At 37.3% G+C, this 20,498-nt stretch overlaps 1 protein-coding gene across 1 annotated transcript in view; it reads left to right on the top strand.

Annotated features, from left to right (window-relative positions):
• The window catches only part of Megf9 (multiple EGF like domains 9), a 100,955-nt gene extending 81,361 nt beyond the window's left edge, over positions 1–19,594 (top strand). Inside the window, exons 4-6 of the mRNA XM_031377672.1 lie at positions 490–633; positions 13,088–13,357; positions 14,915–19,594. Of these exons, the coding sequence (XP_031233532.1) occupies positions 490–633; positions 13,088–13,357; positions 14,915–15,366 (866 nt within the window). The 3' untranslated portion in view covers positions 15,367–19,594. The remainder of the gene's footprint in view (positions 1–489; positions 634–13,087; positions 13,358–14,914) is intronic.
• The last annotated feature ends 904 nt before the right edge of the window (positions 19,595–20,498 follow it).

The following is a 20,498-nucleotide window of genomic DNA, read 5'->3' as shown; positions in this document are numbered from 1 at the left end:
TAAAAAATAGATCTACTTATTTTATCCATTTATATGTATGAGTGTTTTGTCTCCATATATGCCTGGTGCCCAAAGAGGTCAGAAGAGAGTGTAGAATCCCCTTGGACTGCAGTGACAGTTGTGAGGTGGCATAAAGGTGCTGGGAATCCCAGATTGTCTGTGAGAGCAACAAAGCTGGGCTTTAACATCTAAGCTAGGTCTCCATCTCTAAATCTTTCCTTTCCTTCCCTTCCCTTCCTTTCTTTCTCTCTTCCTTCCTTCCTTCTTTCCTTCCTTCCCTTCTTCCCTCCCTTCCTCTCTCTCTCCCTCCTTTCTTTCTTTCTTTCTTTCTTTCTTTCTTTCTTTCTTTCTTTCTTTCTTTCTTTCAAGAAATAACACAGAATAAAAACTTAACAGTACTCCTGATACTTTTTCTGTATAATGTGTGGTCTTCCTGATGCAGACAGGATTTCTGAATGTTCCTTAACTTTGAAACAATAATTCTTTTAGGTGCTTGTCTAAACTGCCAGGAAAATAGTAAAGGGGAACACTGTGAAGAATGCAAAGAAGGATTTTATCAGAGTCCTGATGATGCAAAGCAATGCCGTCGCTGCCCGTGTTCAGCAGTGACTTCTACAGGCAATTGCACCATAGGTAAGGTCTTTCTCCGGGTCTTTACTTCTTTCTATGAAGTAAACTGTATTGATGAATTAGGTTCTAGACTATATAGGTGAAAGTGAGTTATAAAAAATCACAACAGTTTACTTTCTATGAATTTACAATCAAATTCTAATCCATATATGAAATGAGAATTCAGATATCTTAGCTAATACTGTGCATGTATCTAGATTCTCTCATGTAGCATATTGTCTTTTTTTATTTATTAGATGTTTTCTTTATTTACAATATCAATTTTCCCAGGTTCCCCTCAAAAAGAAAAAAAAAAGAAAAAAAGAAAAGAAAAGAAAACAGAACAAAAACTAAAGTAATCCCCTGTTCCCTCCTCCCTTCCCCTGCTCACCACCCCGCCCTCTCCTGCTTCCTGGCCCTGGCATTCCCCTACACTGGGGCATAGAACCTTCACAGTGTCAAGGTCCCCTCCTCCCATTGATGATCAACTTGGCCATCCTCTGCTATACGCATGCTACTGGAGCCATGAGTCCTACCATGTGTACTCTTTGGTTGGTGTTTTAGTCCCTGGGAGCTCTGAAGGTACTAGTTAGTTCATATTGTTGTTCGTCCTAAGGGGCTGCAAATACTTCAGCTCCTTGGGTTCTTTCTCTGGCTCCTTCATTGGGGACCCTGTACTCAGTCCAATGGGTGGCTGTGAGTCTCTACTTATGTGTCAGGTACTGTCAAAGCCTCTCAGGAGACAGCTATATCAGGCTCCTGTCATTCAGCATTTGGTGGCATCCACAATAGTGTCTAGGTTTGATGATTGAATATGGGAAGGATTTCCAGGTAGAGCAGTCTCTGAATTGTCCTTCCTTTAGTCTCTCCTCCATAGTTAGTCTCTACAACTCCTTCCATGGTTATTTAATTCATGCATATTGAAACAGGTATCAGTAATGCATACTTTTTGTTGTAAATTGTATAGAAGCCACATTTCATTTATTCTTTCCTGAATTGGTGGACATTTAAATATTATCTGCTATAAGTAATGCAGTATGAGCATTTCTGTTCATTTTTTGTGTATATAAATGTTGCCAATACACTCTCAAGTCAGTAGTTGTTGGATGTTTTCCCCACTACTGGAGATTGAGCTTGGGAACTTATTTGTGTGTGCAGCAAAGCACTCTGCCTCTGAACTGCATTCCCCAGTGTTTGTGTGTACAAGGGTTTTAATTTCTCTGAGGCATGTCACTAGGAGTAGAATTTGCTATGTCATATATCAATTCTGTTTAACTCTATCAGGGAATATCAGATGATTTTCCAAAATAAAAACAAAATTTTATGTTATCATTTTGTGGGGGTAGAATATGTATATTGTGTATGAGTTTAGACACAGCATGTTGTGTATTAAAAACAGAGATGAAAATCATATATCTTCAGCCTCCCTCCACCCTATATGTTTAAGATTGTTTTTTGTTTCTAATTGTGAGTATACATGTGTACCTGTGGGATGTCATGTGTCTGTGAGTGCAGTGCCTGTGAAGACCAGAGGAGCACACAATCGTCTGGGTCAAGATGTCTCCCTGTCCCCAACATTATTATTTTTAAGAAGTATAAATGAGGCTTCTAAATTGTCACCAGACTCAAAAACACTTATTAGCTATCTTTTTTATACCTAAAGCCATCCTAATAGATATGAAATAGCATTCATTGCGTTGTGGTTTTAATGTGTCTGTTTCTGATGGCTAATTATATGGTTATTGACCAGTTTAGTATTTCCTTTAAGAAAATAGCTTTTGGATTTTTTTTGTTCATCTTAAAGTTGTATTTTTATCATTGTGTTTATATAGTAATATATACAAATCACTTATCAGATATTTGATTTGTAAGAAATGAGCATATAACTCCATGGGAAAGTTATTGCCTAGTAAATAGGATAGCCTAGGTTTGATCTCTATTTAAATATTATAAAATATTTAAATAAAAAGGTTTTAAAAAAGAATTTATAAATATTCCCATGACCAAATTTTTCACTTGTTTCATCTCCTTTTTTAACACAAATGATGTTTGTTTGTTTACTTGCTTAATTTCAGAAGCATTCAGTTTAATTTTCTTTCATTGTTTCTATTGGCTTAGAATTTCTCATGAGACTGTAGTCAAGATTTTAGGACAGTAGTAGATTGAAGGCTTAGCTGGGACTATAGAATCTGCTTTCAATATGGCTAACTCATTCGGCTCTCTAGGGGCAAAAAGATTCTGTTAGTCATCATATGGACTTCTTTATTTTTTTATTATTTATTTATTTATTTATTTATTTATGGTTTTTCGAGACAGGGTTTCTCTGTATAGCTCTGGCTGTCCTGGAACTCACTCTGTAGACCATGCTGACCTTGAACTCAGAAATCCACCTGCCTCTGCCTCCTAAGTGCTGGGAATAAAGGTGTGTACCACCACTGCCCGGCTCATGTGGACTTCTTCATTAAACTACTTAATATCTTTGCAGCATGGTAGCTGAAATCCACTGCAAGAGAATCATCCAAAAATGAGAATAATGCAAGTAATTTTATCATCTGGTCTCTAAAACCATAGAGGCGTTTGCAGTACCCCATTAACTTACTCATGTTTGTTCTATCAAGTATGAACATGTGATTACCAGGAATCGGGAGCATTTGGCAGCATCTGGGAAGTCAGTTGTTTTGCCTAGTAATAGGAACTGGTATGTTTCTCTTTTCATAGAAGCTACTAAAAATCTTTCATTTATTCCACAAATAGTAATTTAACACCTAGTACATGCTTTTCATTATTATAGACAAGGAATATAAAAGTCTCTTAAAAACTAAGATATGGGTTCTAAATTCAGTGTTATAGAAAAGAAAACACACAAAGTGTCAAAAAGTAGTACATAAACTTATGGGTATAAACTCACAGGACATGAAGAAGGTTGTATCATTATCCCTGGGACTAGATGTTTTTCTCTTATTTTCCTAAAGAAGATTATACTTTCACAAGCATACATTGTTATTTGTCACTGTATAAGTATGTATATATTAAATAGTTAGAATAAGTTAGGATTATTATTTTGAGTCAGGAATATAAAAATTGAATATTAATATCTAAATTTGCATCTGTAATAAAAGAATTCTAGAGAATATAAGAATTCTATGTATTGGCATGCTGTTAGTGACAATTTAAGACCTTTATAAGATTTGTATATCAGAACGTTGCTCAAGTTCTTGGCTCATCTTGAGTAATATTCCTTTTAAACATAGGGCTTTGCTTAAGGTGTTTTATAATTCTTTAGTTGATTCATTCACTGGGTTCTCTTTCATACGATGAATTTAAAATATAGAACTACTCTGTGGAAAGAAAATCCCTAACTATGGAGCAGAGACTGAAGGAAGGGTAAGCCAGCCTAAATATAGCTGTCTCCTGAGAGGCTCTGACAGTATCTGAATGACACAGATGTAGAGGCTCACAGCCATCCATTGAACTGAGTGCAGGGTCCCCAGTGAAGGAATTAGAGAAAAGACCAATGGAGCTGAGGGGTTTGCAGCCCCTTAGGACAAACAACAACATGAACTAACTAGTACCCTCGGAGCTCCCAGGGTCTCAACCACCAACCAAGGACTGCACATAGAGGGATCTGATTGTTCAAGCAGCATGTGTATGGTAGAGGATTGCAAAATCGATCATCAATAGGAGGAGAGGACCTCGGCCTTGTGAAGGTTCTGTGCTCCAGTGTAGGGGAATGCCAGGGCCAGAAATTGGGAGAGGGCAGGGTGGCAGGCATGGGCACGGGGGAGGCAACAGGGGTTTGTTTTTGTTTGTTTTTTTGTTTTTTGGAGGGGAAACTGGGAATGGAGAAATTCGCATGTAAATAAAGAAAATATCTAAAATTAAAAAAAAAAGAAAAAGAAAATCCCTGTGAAAAGTAATGTGTTTGAAAGCCTTTGTTTTTACATGCCTCTTCTATACACTATATACTGCATTATAATAGAGATGATGTCTGTATTTCTAATCATTTAATCTCTAGTCCCAGTGTATCATTTATGCCAATAATACATGCTGGGTAAGTAGAAAAGGAGATAACTATCTCAGGGGCAAGAGTAATTAGGTATGTAAACCTGGATTGGGGGACCTTTGGAGAGACTTATATTTCTTACTGGGAAAGCCAGAAAAGTCTTTTTGGAACAGCTTACATTTAAATGGAGCCTTGAAAAGTAAGGACTGGGACACTTAGAGATGTATCCGTGTAGAGCTAGTAGATCACAGCCCGAGACTGAATTGGGACATGAACAATCCAATTAGGCATGCATGTGCCTGTAGATGTAAAAAGTACTAAGCCAGTTCAGTTTGATACTTACAGAGATCACTGTAAGCAGCATGTTAGCTAAACTGCTTTGTGTTCCTGACAGGTTGCATGTGTGCACACACCCAAGAGCTATCTGGACTTGCGAATGAAAGACACACTCATATGCCAGTTAATTTTAAATATATCTTCACTAGCTCAAAAGCTGAGCACTTCTAATCCTCCCTGAGGCTAGCACACATTTCCCTCCAGTATTCCTGGCTTAATGCCCTCTAATTCTGTATTTTATCTTTGTTGCCCTGGCTCCTTCTGGGTGGCCCCCTAGTCTTTCCTGCCCAAGATGTTTCTGGGTAGCTTTTCTAGGGGCCGCATTCCTTTTCATCTACATTTTGGGTTTTTTTTGTTTGTTTGTTTTGTTTTGTTTTGTTTTGTTTTGTTTTGGTAGCTCTAAGTCTGATCCACCTCCCTTCGAATGCTGGCAGTTTTCTTCTTTTTTCTCTCCCAGTTCTTAGCCCTCACAAATCTAAAGGTCTCCATATCTAGCTATTGGCTGTTGGCTATTTATTTACTTCTTTTATTAATTATTTTATTTGTTTACATTTCAAATGATATCTCTGTTACAACTTCCCCCTCCACAAACCTCCCATCTTTTCCCCCTCTCTCCCCACTCCCTTTACCTCTATGAGGGTGCTCCCCAACCCACCCATCCACACCTGCATCAATGCCCAAGCATCCCCCTTGATGCTGGGGTATCAAGTCTACACTGGAACAAGGGGCTCCCTTCCTATTGATGTCAGATAAGGCCATCCTCTGCTACATATGTATCTGAAACCATGGTTTCCTCCATGTATAATACTCTTTGGTTAGTGGCTTAGTCCCTGGGAGCTCTGGTTGGTCCAGTTAGTTGACATTGCTCCTCCTATGGGGTTGCAGTCCCCTTCAACTCCTTCAGTCCTTTCTCTAGCTCTTCCAGTGGGGACCCCTAGCTCAATCTGATTGTTGGCTGTGAGTATCTGCATCTGTGTTGGTCATGTGCTGGCAGGAACCATACCAGGCTCCTGTTAGCAAGTACTTCTTGGCATCAGCAATAGTGTCTGGGTTTGGTGTCTTCACGTGTGATGGATCCATTTGTTGCCCCTGTCTTTCCTTTGGACAGGAACATTTCTGGGTTAAAAATTTTGAGATGAGTAGGTAGCCCCATCCCTCAACAGGAGTCCATGTCTGTCTACTGGAACTGATCTCTACAGGTTGTATCTCCCCTTGTTGGGTGTTTTGGCTAAAGTCATCTTCGTTAGTCCTGGGAACTTCTCGCTTCCCTGACTTCTGGAACTTTCTAGTGGCTAACCTCAGTTCCCCATCCTACACTGCTACATTTTTCTATTCAATTTCCTGACCCTCTGTATTTCTCTCCTGCCCTTTTCAGTACCTGATTCTGCTCCCCTTTCCCCGCCTCCTTCTCTATCCCTCCCAGGTTTCTCCCTCCTCCTGTGATTATTTTGTTTCCCCTTCTATGTACGATTGAAGCAGCCACACTTTGGTCTTTTTTCTTCTTAAGCTCCATATGGTTTGTAGGTTTTATCATGGGTATTCCAAGCTTCTGGACTAATATCCACTTATTAGTGAATACATACCATGTGTGTTCTTTTGTGACTGGGTTACCTCACTCAGGATGATATTTTCTAGTTCCATCTATTTACCTGCAAATTTCATGAAGTCATTGTTTTTAATAGCTGAGTAGTACTCCATTGTATAAGTGTACCACATTTTCTGTATCCATTCTTCTGTTGAGGCTTATCTGTATTGTTTCCAACTTCTGGCTATTATAAATGAGGCTGCTATAAACATAGTGGAACATGTGTTCTTGTTATATGTTGGAGCATCTTTTGGACACCAGATTGATTTCCAAAGTGGTTTTACTGTTGGCTCTTTATTGATCAATCAAAAACTAATTGGGGACAAGTACCTTAACATTTGGACACATAGATTTTCTATTTGGGATGCCGGATTAATTCAAAGCATTAGATTCTATTCACAACATTTCACCTTTTCTGTCAAAAAAAAAAAAAAAAAAAAAAAAAAAAGCTCTTCTTTTAGACATAAATTGAGCATAACCATAACAATTATGTAAAGTATAAAGTATGATATACAATTAACATCGAGTCCATCATTTTTCTGTTAGATAAAGTTCTAGATCACCTATCCTAACTAAAGAGTTTATAATTTTATACCTGAATTATGCTTTGATTTTAGCCTATATCACTATCTGAAAACTATCTTTTTAACTCTGTATCAATGTTAAACAACTTGAGTTTGATTATGAGACTATAACTAGTCTTCATCCCCATCACAAATCCAAAAACAAATATTACCTGAATATTTAGAAAGTACAAAAACATAGCTTCCAAAACTTAAATTGTAGACACAGCAGACTACCTAGACAGTCTTCTATTCCTTAAAACGTCAGAGTATCTGTCTTAAGTATTTTGGGTCAGATCCATTTGGCAGACCTTGAAATGAAGCAGGAATTTGAAGGACTAGCTTACTCTGTCTTGACAGAGCTTATCAGTTGACTATTCCACACCTGTTTGCTCTCTTTGGACAGTATTTTGTCTGTAGATGAATAGAGCAATTTTTGTCTAGTGGCTACCTTGTCATTATTGGAGCAACTCTATATGGAGATTTTGATGTTGAATTTCTTATTAGAAAAAAATGGGAAGCTATTAGGAACAGACATGTCTCATTGCCAAATTATCCTTAATAATGTAATAATTCAAAATAATCTCATAACAAAAATTTTAGTATCATTAAGATATTTTTAAGTAAAGAAAATGTGTAATAAAAAGAAATAAAAGAAGATATTTGTATGGATTGTTTAAGGTGTACAAATAAGTTAAGGATGATTTTTTTTTGAATAGCTGAAAGACAACTATTCTTTTATGAGTTAATATGATCACTAACCAATTGTAATAAATCTTCATTCATGTCATATGAAGGGAGGGAACAAAGCATCTTAAGGATTCTATAATCAACAAGATTTACTGTCTAATAAAACTAAAGTTTTTGCTAGAGACATTTTTCTGTCTAGCCAGTTATTGGGCTGTTCTCATGGTGAAGAATCAGCAAATCAAGTTACCTGTCTTGTTTGATTTTCTTGAAATTTTCATTTTTATTGTCAAGATCTTCTGGGGTGGGAGGGTCTACCCCTGTCATATCTGATCCATATCACTCTGGAAGGGGCTCAAAGTCTTTCTCCTTTCCTGTCAACACAAATACAAAGCCTTTCTCGCAAAATAGTATATCCTTGGCCCAGTAACAGGAAATCATTAAAGGTGTAGCTTGACCTCTCTCCAAGAGAAATTTTAATGTAACCACACATATTCTGATAATTGAACAATTCAAAGCAGTTAAAGCAATCTAAACAAATATTATTTGTTGAGACAGTATGTCTTCACTGTTCTGTCTTGTTCTATATGAGGTCAAGGCCTAAGTTATTTATATATCTATGTAACTTAATCCCCCTTCTATGGAAATTAATGTCTCTGTGGGTACATATGGTAGTATGTCCCTTTTTTATATATAATTATCAAGGCCTAAGTTTTTATTGTCTAAGATAGGTTAGGCTCCCTATCCCCTGCTTTTCAGTCTAACTTTTAAAGATCAAAAGCCTCAATTATCTATACATTTATCTATACATTTATCTATACATTCTTACTGCATATGCCTATTTACAGGCTCTATTTTTGTCATGCTAGGCGAAATCAATCCCAGAAGTCCCATGTAGACCATGTTCAAAGATCCTAAGTATTTGCCCTGGCAAGACTCTTAAATGTCTTTAAAGCATTTTTTTTTCATTTAATCTCCCTAAGTTCTCCCTTCTTGCCTTTATTTTCTTCATTTGAGAGCAAAGGCTTGGATTTCTTATTTATATTTAAGAACATTTAAACAACTATTATTATATTTTCTTTTATCCTTGAAAATAATTAAATCAAATTTTATTTATCCCTACCATCTATTTGTTTGTAGGAAGTAGGCTGTGTCTATCATGACTCTCTGTCTCAGAGCAGTCATCTTGTCTCTTTGTATGGCAGTGGCTCCCAGCATCTTAGCTAAGGCTCCCTGAGGAGTCTAGAGTCCTTTTAAAAGGGTCCAGGGTAAACCCCAGAAGGAGGCTGTATTCCTTTGTTCTAGTTTTGTGGCTTGTGTGGGAACCAAGCTCTTCTTGCTGAGAAACCAGTTTTCGCCTCCCCTAAACTTAATCTCTCATGGTGAATGTGTATTCCACTCAGGAATCTAAATTATTTTTAATTGTGAGTTCTCACCTACCACATTATATCCATCTGGATATTGAAGATTGGTTCTAATGCTTTGAATTAATCCAGCCACCCAAATCAGGAATCTGCATGTCCAAATGCTAAAGGCCCTTGTTCCCAATTGGTTGTTGACCAATCAATAAAAGAGCCAATGGCCAGTGGCTGGGCAGGTAGATTGAGGCAGGACTTTGGATTTGCATGGGCTAGAAACTGTAAGAGAGGATAGAGATCACCATGTCTCAGAGGGAGAGGGATCAGATTCAGAGTGGCAGAAGAAAAGTCATCCAAAATGTAGGTGGAAAGGGAAAGTGGTCCTATGGGAGGAACTTCCCAGAAAGTAGTAGGGCAGCAAAGATGAAACATAGATTTAGAAGGTGTTGAGCCAGGAGTACTTGAGGGAAATGTAGGCTAGCCCAGTAAAGGATTAGAACTGCCCAGCCTTTGAGCTAGTCAAGACATATTTAAAATTGGGGTGTGTGTGTGTTTGTGTATGTGTGTTTGTATGTCTTTCATTTGTGAATCCAGATAATGCTTGAACAGGTGCACACATGCAACCCATCAGGAACACAAAGCAGTTTAGCTAACCTGACACTGCAAATCACTGGGTCTAATCCTCAAACAACACACCAAAATAAATTCGGTATAGTGAGTAAGTCTACAATATAATGGGTGCACTAAGAAGGTTTCTTAGGCTTTCTATTGCTATGATAAAACACCAGTGCCTTACCAAAAGCAACTTGGAGAGGAAGGCTATATTTCATTGTCAACTTTCAGGTAACAGTCCATCTGTGAGCAAAGTTGCACCAGAACTCAAATAGGGCAGGAATCAGGATGCAAGACCTGAAGCAGAATCCATAGAAGAGTACTGCTTATTGGTTTGTTCCTGGTATCTTCCTCAGCCTGCTTTTTTCATAGCATCTAAGACTTTAAGGTGTGCTAACACCCATAGCGATCTGGGCCCTCCCACACCAATCATCAATAAAGAAAATGCTCCATAGTCTTACACATAGGCCAATCTATGGGGGCATTTTCTTAGTTGAAGTTCCATTTTCCCAAATGACTCTAGCTTATGACAAGTTGACATAAAATTTGCCAGCACAGAGGATAACATTCTACACTAGTGAGGAAGTATCAGTAATAGTTTCAGAAAGAGATGGTTTTGTAATGAGGGCCAATGAGAGGAAGGACATTTCAAGTCATAAAATCATTATCCCAACCAACAGTAGGGAAGAAAAGTCAGAAGGATCAAAAGTTCAAGGCTAGCCTGAGCTACACAGTGTGACACTCTCTAAAAACAAACAAGACCAAAAGCATAGCAGGAATGTTAAAAATCACTGATCTGAGCAAAGAATTACTTAGGTTTGGCAGAAGCAAAATACAAGGGAGGAAGAGTAAAACAGGAGGCAAATTCTGAACATCATCTCATGAGGTCCACAGAGTATAGGTATTAGAGAGATGAGATACTCACACAAGCTTAGATTTCAACCCTTCAGTCTATTCAATCTACAAGTTTTTGAAATGAGTTTTTGTTACCTATAAAAATGAAAACATGGCACCATAGTGAGTTATAAGCTTCTTAAAAAGAAATATAAATATTTTGGTGAGTATTTTTCTTATATATCTATCATCTGTTGCAAGCATTCTGAATGTATTCTGTTGTCATTTTTTATGCAAATTAATTTAAGAATTTCTGGTTTAAAATCCTTGTTTGAAATATAGACAATCAAGGTTCCAAGTTTATTAGCTTAACTTGATGCTACATGACCAACTGAGACTATAAATGCTAAACTAAATTTGTTTATCACTTATACAACTTTGTGGCTTATACTCAAAACATTTGACTTGTATACTTTAGATGACACATTATGAATTGTTTCTCAAGTGAAACTTTTAATAGCATAAACAAATATATTCACTTTTTTTTCCAAAGTCTGAGGAGGAGTCCTTGCTGAAGCTTTAATGCCCACAGTAAATGATTCTTTTTATAATGAAATACTGTGTTTAGAGAACATTATTATTTTGTTAATAAATTTGTAAAGTCTAAGAAATGAACTTACAATTTTCTATTAAAAATCACTTATCAAATCTAATTGAGAAGCCCAAACTAAAATCTTGTAGAGACTTGAAAAGAGCAGATAAGTATGAACCTATATATTCCCACTATGTAAGATGAAATTATGTAAGTAGCAAACATTTATTGAACAGATATTGTATGTCAGATACTATAAAAATACTGGTGGTAAAGGTGGAACACAAGTAGCTTATAGTTTAATTGGTGAAATAAGCAACTAATCCAATTAATCTTAAATGTTAAGTGTTATAGGTGAAGATAGAATAACTCTAACCTAAACAGAAAATCAGGTACAAATTTTTATGCTTCTGAGAAATGATATCTGAATTGCTGCAGATTATATTTGTAAAGTGACTCAGGATAGGGAGCAAGAAGATGCCACAGGTAGCAGAAACAGTATATATGAAATTTTGGAGAGAAGAAAGCAAACATTCTTTGGGAGTGTCCTAAGCCATCTTACATGCTTGAAACAAAGTACATGATGAAGTGTGAAGAGATATGAGAAGAGCTAAGAAAAGTAGGCAGGGCTTAGAAATTTTTCAGTAGAAAATTCTATTAAATTTTCACTTAGTTCCAAAGCCATTAGAATTGAGCAACTTCTCTAGGGAGGCAGTATGTGTATTCAGATTTACTTTCAAGATCATAGAGACTGTAGGAATATACTGCAGTAAAGAAGACTTAGGAAACGTTGAGAGAACTAGAAGTAAAAAATGATGACAGCCTTAGCCAGGAGCAGACCGCTGGAGTTGAGACATCTCAGTAGATTAGGAATGTTTTAATAGATCACTGAATTTGACTGATAACTGCCCAAAAGCAAGTAGGACATGGAGGGCTGAGAGCTCCTTCCTAGCTTTGGTGCCTAAGCGAGTGGATGTGTGTTGGGACCGTTCACTAAAATGCTTGAGGACAGTCGTCCATATTAAATTTGAAATGTTTGTAGACCCAGATATACAAGCAATTTGTATATAATATACAGATTGTAATTTTAGACAGAGAGATGGACTGAAGATAGACAATTTCCATTGTTGATTGTACAAGAGAATGAACTCACCCATGGAAAATACATAGAATGAAAGGGGAAAGACGCCAAGCCTAGCACTCTGAGAATAATGGTCTCAGATGTAGCTCAGCGGCAAAGGGTACTTGCCCTCCATGGAAGAGGCCCCATATTAATATTCAGCACCACACAAAAGAAAAAGATGCCTAAAAGTATCAACATTTTGGGAAGCGAGAGATAGAGAGAGTATTTCCTTAAACCACTATATTCTACAAAGTATTTTATGCCTCAAAGGAAAGAAAAGTGAAAAAAATATCAAACATACAAACAAACAAAAACTTTGTAAGGACCTGTGAGGTAGTTCAGTGGGTAAAGATACAAGCTAGTAAATTGACAACCTTTGAGTTTGATTCCCAGAACCTACAGGATGGATGGAAAGTACACCAGCAAGATGTCTTCTGACATACCAACACAGTGTTGTTCATGTGGATCAGCACATGAACAGTATGCACACACTCACACTTTGTGTAAGCAGCAATATAGCACAGTTATTGAAACATCTAGTGAAAGCATATTTCTTCTACCCTTTACTTCAGTAGGCTTTGTGGATAGGCCCATAATTCCTTCAATACACTGGAAAGTTAATAAACTATATAGACTATTGGTTCTGTATGTCTCTTGGAAGAAGATACCAAGGAGGATTTTAAAAATTTTTGGAGGACAAATAGTTTTCTATTTTTTAATATAGCTTGAGACTTTGCTAAATTATTTTAATGTTCTTCCTATTTCTATTTCTGCTATTCTATTAGAATCTGGAGAGTTGGAGCCTACATGTGACCAGTGTAAAGATGGTTACACAGGCCAGAACTGCAATAAATGTGAAAATGGCTATTACAATTCTGACAGTATCTGCACACGGTGCGAATGTCATGGCCATGTGGACCCAGTTAAAACTCCAAAGATTTGCAAGCCCGAGAGTGGTGAGTGCATCAACTGCCTTCATAACACCACTGGGTTCTGGTGCGAGAAATGCCTAGAAGGCTATGTTCGAGACCTTCAGAGAAACTGCATCAAGCAAGGTAAAACTCCAACTAAGATTACACATTGAATATCTGAGGCTAGCATTGAATGTTTCAAGACAGCTGCCATTAGCTTTGTAAACCTTCCAGTCCTACCAGAGAAGTTTCTGGAAATAAATATTGATAGGTATTTACCTAAAGAGGTTTCTTTCCCTTCTTACTGTCTCCTGATCCTCCAGCATCAATTCCAGAAATGTGAAGACCAAGACCAAGTCGTTGTGACAATGAGACCCAAGTCATTGTGACAATGAGACCGAATGCGCTCATATTTCCCTTCTTCTATCTGTCTGTTAGAATTGAAAGGTCCTGAAAGTTCTTTTCCTTTGCTTCTTGACACATCATTTCAGTGATCATCAAAGACCTTTTCAGGGACGGACCTATATTCAAGTCTGTTTCGAAGTCCCATCTGGGAAACTGCAGTTCTTTCTAGCCTCTTCACACTTTTGAGCTGACATGGCTCTATGTGTGATAGATGAAATCTTATTAATATTCACTTTGAATTTTATAAAAAGCATATGATGGAATGTTCCTTGAAGGAGTGTACAGTGAGAATTTAGAAAATGTTAAGTTATGAATTCAGGAGGAGCTAGGGATATTCAGGAATTACTACTCCATAGAGAGTTTAAATCCCACTCTGTACAAACTGCTCCTTGATATTCCAGTGTACACTGGTTACTGAACTGAGGTACAAGTGGCCTCTGACCAGTGACATCTTTCTGCCATATTTTGGTATTCTACTATAGTGATCACTAGCTAAAAATGCTGTCACTTAGCATTCTACCATGTGTCCAAACAAAAGTGCCAGTAAGATAGGATTGTGATGGGATTTTTTTTAGCCATGAAGGAATACAAGCTTTGTCTGTTTTTAGGTTAATTGATGTAGTAGACTGCAGTGGTGAACAGTAATAGCTACCTAGTCCAAAACCTAGTCCAAAGCTTTTCATCCTTCCACTGAGCTTTACTATCATAAGAGGTCTAAAATGTAGTTTCTTGATTATAAAATAATTCAACAACATACAAAGCAAGGACTTTCTATTCATGGAATTAAAGGGAACCTCCTTTCTCTTTTGGCTGACATCAACTCTGAGCACTAAATTCCGTTTTCTGGAATGGAATTTTATACTTCCTTTAAGAAGAATTTTGCTTTCATAAAAGCCATCAGATGTGCTGGATGTATTTTAGTTCAGAAATTGTCATTTTAAACCATGTGACTTAGAACTTGGTGGTGATGCCTTTACAGCCTTTGCAGAACTGTCCATAATTATACATTTATAAGAAGGGTAGAAAACTTCCAGATTATAATTGTTCTAAAGTTTCAGTGTAGGTGTTATACACATTGAAGAACAGACCTAGATGTAAAATATAATAAATGAGCTTTCCAGACTCCATTTCTTATCATTGTATTTATTTAAAAATTATTTTTAACTTGCATTCCTCTAAGCAGAGTACCATGTCAACATTCCATATCAACTTTCACTCTCATGTGTATTTCTTTTATTGTTTCTCAAAACTAGATAATTTTGTCTTTTACATTTCATTCTCTGTTTTTATTTTCAGAAGTTATTGTTCCAACTCCTGAAGGTTCTACCATTTTGGTTTCCAATGCCTCTTTGACCACATCAGTGCCCACCCCTGTTATAAATAGTACATTTGCCCCCACAACCCTGCAGACTATCTTTTCAGTAAGCTCTTCTGAAAACAGCACCTCAGCTCTTGCTGATGTATCATGGACCCAGTTTAACATCATCATTTTGACAGTCATCATCATTGTGGTAGTGCTGCTAATGGGATTTGTAGGAGCTGTATACATGTACCGAGAGTACCAAAATCGGAAACTCAATGCTCCCTTTTGGACCATCGAGCTGAAAGAAGACAATATCAGTTTCAGCAGCTACCATGACAGCATCCCCAATGCAGACGTGTCGGGATTGTTAGAGGATGATGCCAATGAAGTGGCTCCCAATGGGCAGTTGACCCTGACAACACCCATTCATAACTACAAAGCCTGAGAAGCTGAGTTGTCCTCCTGGATTGTCAGAACACAGTGCTCACTAAAACAGCACCTGACCTCTGGCTGCACAGAGCCTGGGTAGAGTTTGCTGAGAAAGGTATTGTGCAAATGTTCAGGTACAAACTGTAGTGTGCTTAGTCTGTCAGTTGCTCTTAATTCCCCATGAAGACTTAAAGCACTCATCACCATTGAGGACTTGAAGTAAAGTATATTTTTGTAGCAAACCACATGTGTGTATGGAAAGGCTGAATCCCACAGAGCAGCCTAAGTCTACCTGGCCTCTCAAAGGACTGCTTGGAAAGTGTTCACCTCACCAGGCGTGACAGAATGTTGATGTGAAGTTGAAAGACTGATGGAAGACGTCAACTCCATTTTGGAAACATATTTTATAAAAGAGAGGCAGAGATTATGTTCATTTTACTGTACTAAGATATATAACTGAGGAAGAGATGATATCTAGGATATACCACAGTTAAAAAAAAATCTTGGTTATGTGTAGACTAAAGGTAGAAAAGTCCCAAGAAGTTCTATAGAAGGGCTTGGTTTTCCTCCCAAGATTCTTCTTCAAAAATGGAGTTAAAGCACAGGATAAGCTTCCATGGTGAGGGGCAGGCACAGCACCCAGAGAGCAGAAAGCTGATGGACCTCCTTGGAGAGGGTCCTGTGTCTAAAGAAACAAGATGTACATAATTAATGTAGCATTATCTGGTCAACATTGTACTTGTATCTATTTGTAAAAAAATCATGTCCTATTTTATCATCTAGACTTTATCTGTATAGCAGTTAATGATGTTGTAAAAAGAAGATATGGGAAATTGGTTAAAATACTGTAAAATAGGTGACAAATATTGCTAGAGCTGGGACTCTGGTGAGCATCAGTCATTTTAGTCCCTATCTGGACACTGTTGAAATTTATAAGAGGTCAAATGTTTCTAATCTTTCCTCTTTCAACCTAGAGTCATATGCTCTTTGACTTACCATAGATTCAAGCAATAGATTTTGAAGTCTGCAATTGTGAAACTGAAACACAGGCTGCATTCTCCAGACACACCTAATTAGCCACTCTGTTTTACAATGCTTAGTGTAAACATCCTCAGGAAAAGACTTCTTTCCTGAATGTAAAAGACAGTCTTCCAAAGGATAGAAATTTTAAATTAAAAAGAAAAGCCATCACATCACTTTGGTCCCTCATTTTTTATGCCCATGAAATATTTGTGTGCCTCCCACATCTGCCAAAATAAAGGCCTCTGACATTTGAGCATAACCTGCTACCGATGCATCATGAGGAGTGTTTGGCTTCTTCAGTGCTCTATAGTTCATCCATCTTCATATCTGGGCAGAGGGTCACTATGGGTGTGTATTAGTCCTTGCTTTTTGATGCCATTTTTCCCTAAGGCCAAGTACTGCTGCTTTCATTTGTTATGCATCCACAGGTTGTAGATTGAGAGCCAAGAAAGGTGACTCAGACTGTGAAGTAGGGGAAAACAAAACAGAGTAGACCTAGGAAACTCAGACTCCTTTGCTTGCTTCCTCAGAAAAATATAGACTTTGGTCATCCTCTGTAGGAGACCCCACCTTTTTCTCAGGGTTTAGAAATGACTGTATACTAGAGGATCCATAGGTAACCTGGGTGTGCTCTGCATATTTGGCTGTCTTTATAAAGGTAGACATTACATCTCATTGTACTAAAACATTTTACAAGTGGCTGATTGATTGCCTAGCATATGAGTCTTTCGATTTAATCCTTAGAATTACAAAATATATTAATATTTTGTTGCCCTTTATCATTTACAAAGCACCTTTCCATGTGTGTTCTTTGATCCTCACCATAGCCTCCTTAGGAAGTAGTCTTGTATTCATTTCATAGATGAAGTAACTGAGGCGCAGAGAGTCTAAGTTGTTCAGTGCTATACGATGCACATCATTATTATTCCTGGAATCAGTTCTCACATCTACTTCATTGTCATTTTGCTATATGATAACATATAAATCTACCAGCGATGGGCCCTAGAAGGCTGAAATGAGAATTCCCATTGGTGGATGCTTCTAATAGAGCCCATGTGTGCTCTCAAGAGTACCCCCACCACACTGTGTGTGTAGGTAGGAGGAGGAGGTAGTAACTCACAGGTACAATTCAGAACCACCTAACTACTAAGGACTTTGTTGAAAGGACACAAGTAGATTTCTACCTAAAGACAGGATTAATGATGAGAAGGCAAAGCTGCCAGTTCATTAAAATGAGTGAATTCCTGAGGGGAGCAGAGAGACTTTTCCTAGCAGTTGCAGCACAGGTGTGTATAGACTGTGCATCACATAGTTCCAAAGCCCTGAGCACAGTGGCTGCCTCCTTGATACCCCAACTCCTGCCAAAAATAGTGGTAAGGAGATAAAAACCTAATGTTTGTCAAACAGATGTTCACCCAATAAGTAAATGTTTCTATTAGTCTAAGAGCCAAAGTAAATAATCAAGATTCCATGATACAGATCTTAAAGGGTAACACAGAAACTAAACCACAAATTTATCAAGTACCTGTTAATTGCCCCTAAATCTTATTTTAACAATGAAGAAAAAGTATAGCCTTAAAATGTTTTAAATAGCATCATTTAGTGACCCCATTGCTCTGCTTATATGAATTATTTTGCTGTAAAGATCAACCATGAGGTGATCTCCCCTTGAAAGTAGAGTAGGAAACCAGAATAAAACATACTGCAGGGTTTTCATTCCTCTGGAGACATCACCACCCAGTGCCACAAGTCCTCTGCAAAGCCTAATGCTAGAACAATTTTTGTCTAAGAATAGAGAAAATGTTGATTTTAAAATATACTACTTACATGAACCTTAATAAGAAATGAATGTCAGTGCTATGAAGGAATTGATGCTTGCACCTTCATTAGTTCCCCTCATTAAGCCCTGTGCATTTCTGATAGGTGGATTTTGTAGTCAGTGTCAACCGTGTCCTTGACCTCCCTTATCACCACCATCCCCTACATTGCCTCCAAGGACTCTCTTATTTACAGTCTCTCCAACTATAGAGAAGCAAATGATAATAAAAATCTCTTATTTACATGAACATGGTATGGACCCAATCCATTATTTTTCCCAGAAATACTTAGATTTTTAAGGGAGGGCAACAGGGCAGACATGGGCTGGGAGGATAGGTCTTTATTGTTGTTTCGAATTGGTTTTTAGTTGTTGTTCTTGTTTCATTTTGTTTTTTAACAAGACTATCTAAATCCCAAATGATATCACTTTTCCCTAGTCCCAATATTTCCAGAATCATTAATCATCAAAGCAATACTCACTGATCTGCTAGTTAATTTGGATTATCTGAGCATCAAGATGTTGTGTTTTAGAATAAGAGAGCCAGTTAGAGCTTTACTATTCAACATTCACCCTGTTCCTCTGCTCTTTTTATGTTTATAAACATAAAATTAATTCTGATAATTCTCTCTGGCTTCTTATAGTTTGAAGTAGTGTGTGGGTAGGAGTTGGGTTTCTGCATCATTCAAGGAAAGCTCTCTGACAATATATTCAATATTCAGAATAAGTTAAAAGAATTCAGTGCAATCATTAGGGCAACAAGTTGTAACTTCATCCATACGCAAACAAACAAACAAATAAATACATTTAGTCTGTTGGTACTTTTGACAGCAAATGGTTTAGAAGTTGAAAGGGATTTGGTGTCTGTGTTCTAGAGCTGGAGGAGGTGATGGAAAGTTAATTTGTCATTTGCTTTTAATCTGAGCAAATGGCTAAGCAGGAAGAACATGGTGATTAATCTGAAGAAGTCAAATAATATCAAATGGCTAAAGATTGTGGATCATTAAAACATTAGTGGTTTGAATGACACTTTTTCAAAGACATTGAGGATCTTCTTTGTTACTTATGCGAACACAGAGACTTCAGCAGCCCTGGAGTGAGCCCAGAGCTTCAGATTCAAGCTTGCCCAAAGCTAAATGACTTCTAGTCCACTTTTAATGCTAGGCACAAGCATTCTCTACTCTTAAATGCTAGCCCAGTCAATTAGGGTGTGTTTCTAAAAATTAAACTTGTATTTATGTCACTAAAATCCTAACCCAAAATTTAAAAACATGTCTCATATGTGTGCTGTACTAGGCTTCATGATGCATTTCTAAATTTGTGTATGATTTGAATATATGAAAGAATTTATACAAGAGTGTTATTTAAAATTATTAATAAATGTATATAATTTGTACCAACTGTAGATTTGTTTCACTTTTTATGTTGTGAGAGGTTTTAGAAGTCTACAGGTAAGTGCTAAAGGTCACTTGTCAGTTCATTACATGGAAGTCTTTACATCCTTTCTGTACTGGCCAATGTTTTGTTTAAGTTCATCAAAGGAGTGTCTACTAACTGGAGAGAAGATACCACATGAGACAACGCATTCTTATACAGCAAATTCCCAGCAGAGATGAAAATATATATGAACATTTATTAGTGGGCTGGGGATATGGCTTAGATGTAGGTCACTTGCATACCAAGCCCAAGGCCACAAATTCCATCCTCAGCACTTATAATAAACAAACTATAGCATATATTTTTGTTCACAGAATTTTCTGTCTTCTGTGACACTCCCTGAGATTTCTATCAAACTTGTGTGCCATTCACTGAGATTTCTGTGAAAATGTGTTGAGAATTATTCCCTTTGGATTTCTGACTTATACATGTGAAGATTTTCTGAACTCTGGAAATGAAGTACATTCTATTTTTATTAGGTAACTGATAAAAGAGTGTATATTTATATTATTTTAAGGTTCCATTGGAGGAGTTTTCTTTTTACTGTTAAGCTATGTTTAATGGGATGCCATCTGGTTATCCTATTAAACATCCAAGGGGTGTTTTGAAAACATGCAGTAAGAAGTCAGTCATCTCTTTGCACTGAGAACTTTAACATATTAAGTCAATTTATTCTACCTCAGATGCTCATGATAGCTCACACCTGTGATCTCAACACTTGGGAGGTGAAAGGAGGAGAATCAGGAGTTTAAGGTCATCTCTGACTACATAGTGAACTCTAGGCCAGCCTGGGCTACATGAGACTCTATTTTAAAAATAAAACTGTATTTCAGTTGATTAAACTAAAATTTAAAATATGCTTTATAAACAAA

Source organism: Mastomys coucha, unplaced genomic scaffold, assembly GCF_008632895.1.
Source record: "Mastomys coucha isolate ucsf_1 unplaced genomic scaffold, UCSF_Mcou_1 pScaffold18, whole genome shotgun sequence".
Classification (NCBI taxonomy): domain Eukaryota; kingdom Metazoa; phylum Chordata; class Mammalia; order Rodentia; family Muridae; genus Mastomys; species Mastomys coucha.
The sequence above is the reverse complement of the archived record's forward strand: the minus strand, read 5'-3'. Positions and strand labels throughout refer to the sequence as shown.